This window comes from Colobus angolensis, unplaced genomic scaffold (assembly GCF_000951035.1).
Source record: "Colobus angolensis palliatus isolate OR3802 unplaced genomic scaffold, Cang.pa_1.0 Scaffold580, whole genome shotgun sequence".
In the NCBI taxonomy this organism is placed as follows: Eukaryota; Metazoa; Chordata; class Mammalia; order Primates; family Cercopithecidae; genus Colobus; species Colobus angolensis.
Window position 1 is genome coordinate 210,414 of NW_012119377.1, and position 6,000 is coordinate 216,413.

Genomic DNA, 6,000 nt, shown 5'->3' on the forward strand with positions numbered 1-6,000 from the left:
GGGAGTGGTGTTAGGCTAGCTTCTTCCCCTTTAGATCCTCTCAATCCAGAGAATTGTATGCTGTCTTTGTGTAATGTCTTACTGTTGTCACACCCCATGGTAGATCATTCTCAGCTGTACAAGAGGGTACCTGATTCCTTGACAGACAGAGGTGGGAGAGTTGCTTCATCTTAGGAATGCTGACCTGCCCTGTGCTAAGTGAACACACTAATCAGCAATATGGAATCCTAGCAAACAGGAACAACTGATTGTCTGACGTTGGCTGAACTTTGCCAGGTCAGAAAATGGAGCAGGTCATTCAAGCTACCTTTTCTCTCTTACTTGTGTAAAATATTATCTTTGTCTTTTAAGAGATGCAAAAACCTAAACAAAGAAATGGCATTTCCCTCTCAGGCTTGGAAGAAGACAGAAAACTAAATGGAAGTGGCTGTATAGCCAAGTCAGATATAAGTCTTTTATCTGTAGGCAACATGCCACTTTCTGGAAAAGGGGTTTCCCAGCAACCTTGTGGTTGCACTGGATGGGCATCCAAGCTGCCCTGGGATCCTTGCTTTTGCTTCTTGAGTGAAAACCTCTGTTAAGAGGTGACTGCTATGTCCCCTCTATAAATTGACTATCAGCAGGCTCTCTTGGAGATAATTCAGCCAAACGCTGCTCAGATTCTTTTTTTTTTTTTTTTTTTGAGATGGAGTCTCGCTCTGTCTCCCAGGCTGGAGTGCAGTGGTGTAATCTCAGCTCACTGCAACTTCCACCTCTCGGGTTCAACTCCTATCCCAAGCTCCCAAGTAGCTGGGATTATAGGTGCCCACCATCACACCCAGCTAATTTTTGTATTTTTAGAAGAGATGGGGTTTTGCCATGTTGGCCAGGCTGGTCTCAAACTCCTGACCTCAGGTGATCCGCCTGCCTTGGCCTCCCAAAGTGCTGGCATTACAGGCATGAGCCACTGTGCCTGGCCTGCTCAGATTCTTGAGATGAGATTTTTGAACAATAGTGAGAAGTACAGCAATAATTGTGGATATCAGTTCTATTCCATAAGTCTAGTTCCCCAGGTGATTTGAAATGTAGAACTGTTATGTCTCTACATTTGACTGAAGGTGTGAACTTGAAGTGGGAGTTAAACTGACTTTAGACAAGGACATATTCATCCTAGGTAAATATGAAGTATAGCCTTCTTTTCTGACTAAGCCTATTTTTCTAACTAGGTAGTGACTATGGGGTTCCTAACAATAGAAATCACAGATTCAAACCCAGAGGACTGGGGAGACTGGAGCTATCATGTAACCCTCTCATACCGATAAACTAATTTTTAGTTTTAACTGTTGAGGTTGTGGTCCACCTTGAGACACAGTTCTGAAAGATAGGCTTTTACCGAGTTCATATTCTAGATCTTGCCCAGAACAGGTAGCTAGACTGTCTTTTATGCAGATAAGTGTCAGCCCTGTTTTATCTTGTTTTGTTAGAACCTTAGAAGTCATTCTGCTCATCTAGATTCATATTAGTTACCTTCAATAAGACCTGTCCTCTAAATTAAAAAAAAATTCTCTGTTTTCCCAACTGCTGTTCCCTCAGGTTTCTGATATAATTGGGACTCCTTTTTCATAACTAATGTTCTTTGTAACTTTGTCACTTATGTGGTCTCAGTGGTTGTCAGCATGCTGTCTAAAATGGGGGTAACGGAGCATTAAATCTTCCCACTTCTAGAACAATTGTAAAATTCTAGAACAATTGTAAAATTGAGCAGTCAGGAAGGAAGGCAGGTAACTGAGCTGTAAGGAGCTGAGACTCTTTTGCCTATCACAGTGTAGAACTGGAAGCAGAGCCTTTGGTCATCTCATTTTGGGTTATGTGTTTAGCACAAATAGAATGATTTAAGTTATTTTCTAACATAAAGAAGTAACTAGTTTTAGGACATCCTTTAGGTTCGTATTAAGGGTGATACCTAACCCAAACAAAATTTTCTGCATGAGAGCTCATTCATCCTAAAGAGACTGAAGGATGTGAAACAATAGCAACTCTGTGTTATCTTCATATATATATATATCTATGTTCATATATATGTATGTTATTTTCATATGTTATCTTCATATATAGAGAATATATATAGAGAATATGTATATATTTTGTGTGTGTGTGTGTATATATATATGTATAATATATTTGGCATACACATATCTCTACAGCCCCTCCCATTGTACTAACACTTTTTTTTCCTCGTACAATTAAGAATATGGCATTCCTCTGACTTTTCCCCCAAATTAGGATAAACAAGTTAAGCAAAAGAAGCTGCAGTATCAGTTCTCATATGCTTTAAACTTCAATATACCAAAGCTTTTCACAGAAAAATTTATTTGGCTTAGCAATAGAGTAACCAGTTGGTCCCGGTTTGCCTGGGATGTTCCCGGTTTTGGCACTGAAGTCTTAAATCCCCAGAAACCCCTAAATCCCCAGAAAACCCTGACAATTGGTCACCCTACTTAGCAGTCTTAAAACAAATTTCTCGTAACTTTTCTTAATGTTGATCCAGCTTTTTTTTTTTTCTTTTTCTTTTTTGAGACAGTCTCCTTCTGTCACCCAGTCTGGAGTGCAGGGGCATGATCTCAGCTCATTGCAACTTCTGCCTCTGGGATTCAAGTGATCCTCTCACCTCAGCCTCCCAAGTAGCTGGGATTACAGGCATGTGCCACCACACCTGGCTAATTTTTTGTAGAGACGGGGTTTTGCCATGCTGGCTGGGCTGGTCTTGAACTCCTGACCTCAAGGGATCTGCCCTCCTCAATCTCTTGATCCAGCTTTTTAATTGACGAATTTTAACAGTTGGTAGGGTCTACATGTAGTGATACTACATTCTGTCCTAGTTGACTGTTATTAGTTCCATTCTTCCTCTTTTCTCATGTTAAGACCTTCTATTTGTTCCCTTGAATATCTCAAAAGCAGGACTGGAAACCCTACATGTTCAATCCCTGATACAGCAGCAAGAGGGAGTAGGGTAGAGGAATGGAAGAGGGGGACATGCATATACCCTGTTCACTTTATTCAACAGGTCAGATTAGATAAGAGCCCTCTGAGAATCTCCTAGTTGGCACACAGTACTAAAGATTGGAATATCTTCCAGAGATGATTTATCTTAAAATAAACGTTGTTGGTAAGAAACTAGAATTTCTATAACAGTTTTGAGATTGGTCATCTTTTGATTCTTTAGAAGGGAATATAGATTTTTATACCATGAAAGTCAAAGCTATAAATTATGTTGTGTGTGTATATATGTATGTATGTATGTATTTTTACTTTTTATCTACAGTCAAAGTATGATGAACTTAAAAAATCAGAAAAGGGAAGTAAACAGCAACATAAAGTTCATAAGTACATTACATCATGTGAGATGGTGATGGCGCCTGTCCATGAAGCAGTGGTCTCCTTACATGTTTCCAAAGTCTGGGATGACATCAGCCCTCAATTCTATGCCACATTCTGGTCATTGACAATGTATGACCTTGCAGTTCCACACACCAGCTATGAACGAGAAGTCAATAAACTTAAAGTCCAGATGAAAGCAATTGATGACAATCAGGAAATGGTAGGTTTTTGTTCTAGTAGTTCAAGTGCAATAACTTTATGGTCTCACCTATATTTTGAAATTGTTTTAGCTCTGGTTCCTTAAAACAGTGATCTTGTTGCTATATAATATTTTCTTAAATGGGGTTTAATAGTTACTTCTGAGTGGAGAGCCAGGAGGTTGGTGACTAGGTGGAGATTATGATTAATCAAAAATTATTTGAGTGTCCTTTTCTACTGACAACTATGCTGGTAACTTAAAGTGATTCATGTGACTCTAATAGCAAGATCAGTAGTTCTCAAGAAGTGAGTTCTTTAGGAGAAGACTGTTGAAAAGCTGAGTCTTGAAATGGACAGGCCTTGAAGGTAGATTAGGTTTGGAAATACGGAAGCAGATAGGGAGGTCACCATAGGGTTCCAGCAAAGACAGGAAGTACATTGAGGTTTAGGGAGACCACTTTTACTGATTCACTTTCACATAGTGAATGTACTTAGTGATACATATGAATATGATGGGGCCAGATTATGTAGGGCATTGGAAGTCAGGGAGAAAAATAGACTTGGTAAAATTGAGAGCTATTTTAGATTCCTGAGCAGGGGAGTAATGTAAAAAATGGTACTTAAAACAGATTACTCATGATAGCAGTATGAAAGATGCTTTTAATAGGGGAAGGGACTAGCATTAGGCTAAAGACCAGCTAGGTGGATTTTTAGGCAGTCTATTGTGAGAGCATAGACTGATGGAGGTAGTGGCAGTGTACAAGGCTTGTAAACCAGTCTTGGTATAAAGGAGAAGGAAGAGTCAAAGATGACACCATGCCTGAGACTGATAGTATCAGTGTTGCAAATGTAGCCTGTTTTGATGGTGTGTGAAGATGCCATGACAATGTTATGAGTGTGTTGAATGAAGATAAAAGCACATTCAGGTGGACCTATATTCATGTTAAAGTAGTTATAAACTGTCAGCCTTTATCTCTTTAAACTTTTCAATTAAAAGAAGAAAGGTAATGTGCATATATTTAGAAAAGTATCTGATTTTTTCTTTGTAGCCTCCAAATAAAAAGAAAAAAGAGAAGGAGCGCTGTACTGCCCTTCAGGACAAGCTTCTTGAAGAAGAAAAGAAACAGATGGAACATGTACAGAGAGTTCTGCAGAGATTGAAACTGGAAAAGGACAACTGGCTTTTAGCAAGTAAGTTGTTGGAATTGTTACATTCCCAATGCTGGTGAATTACAGAAAACAAAACATTTTAACTTTAGAGGTGTTACAGTGTATTATGTTTGTATTTCAACTCAGTGTTTTCTATCCCATTCTTTGGTTATTTGTTAATGCAGAATCAACTTCACGTTCACTAGAGGAACTGATAAAGTTTGCTGGTGAAGTTAATTAACTTTTAACTACATATTGGCAGCTTGTCATTCAACTTTCCTGTATAAAACATATTTCTGGAGAAATCATAGATAGAAAAAAAGTCCACATAATAAAAATGATAATCATGACCAGGCATGACATTTGGTTACAAACTATAAATAGTTAGTGGTTTTATAGTATTCTCTACACTAAAGGTAATATGTTGTCATGTTTAGTGGCTTTGAGGCACCTGAGGAAGAAGTTTACCACTTAATATATTCTTCCTTTATTTTTAGAATCTACCAAAAATGAGACCATCACAAAATTTCTACAGCTGTGTATATTTCCTCGATGTATTTTTTCAGCAATTGATGCTGTTTACTGTGCTCGTTTTGTTGAATTGGTACATCAACAGAAAACTCCAAATTTTTCCACACTTCTTTGCTATGATCGAGTAAGTTTTTACTGCAACCTTTAAAAAATTCTCACACAAAGATAGCTAACATTATAATTTATAGAGGTATTATTGTGTGTTTGGTTAAAAAGCATGAACTCAGGAACCAAGTGTCTGAACTTGAATCCTAGATCTACTACTTTCTAGCTGTATGATCTTTGGCAAGTTATTTAACCTCTCTGTGCCTGTTTTCTTATCTGTAAAGCATAAGTACCTGCTTCATAAGATTGTTGTGAGGATTAAATGAATCACTACACATAAAAAGCACCTGATATGTAATAGTCACTCAAGGTTAAACTATTAACTATTTGAGTTTACATGTTGTATCATAATAGGTAGAACTCTCTTCTCCATTCTTAACCTTCACTTCTCAAAAAAAAAAAAAAAAGACAAAAGTTTACACCTTCACACACATATAAAAGCAGGGAAGCTTTTTAGTATGGTCGTATTCACATTTTGCATTTAGCTTTTTTCTTATTACTGCATTTTATGGTTTAAAAACATAATGTGGCCGGGCACGGTGGCTCATGCCTGTAATCCCAGTACTTTGGGAGTCCGAGGCGGGTGGATCACGAGGTTGGGAGATCGAGACCATCCTGGCTAACATGGTGAAACCCCGTCTATACTAAAAAAATACAAAA

The 6,000-nt window shown here is 38.0% G+C and overlaps 1 protein-coding gene across 3 annotated transcripts in view; it reads left to right on the top strand.

Moving 5' to 3' along the window:
* THOC2 (THO complex 2) overlaps positions 1-6,000 on the top strand; it is a 136,010-nt gene that overhangs the window by 104,748 nt on the left and 25,262 nt on the right. For all 3 annotated transcript variants that reach the window (XM_011962188.1, XM_011962186.1, XM_011962187.1), the window contains exons 23-25: positions 3,302-3,577; positions 4,605-4,746; positions 5,202-5,359. In XM_011962188.1, the coding sequence (XP_011817578.1) occupies positions 3,302-3,577; positions 4,605-4,746; positions 5,202-5,359 (576 nt within the window). The remainder of the gene's footprint in view (positions 1-3,301; positions 3,578-4,604; positions 4,747-5,201; positions 5,360-6,000) is intronic.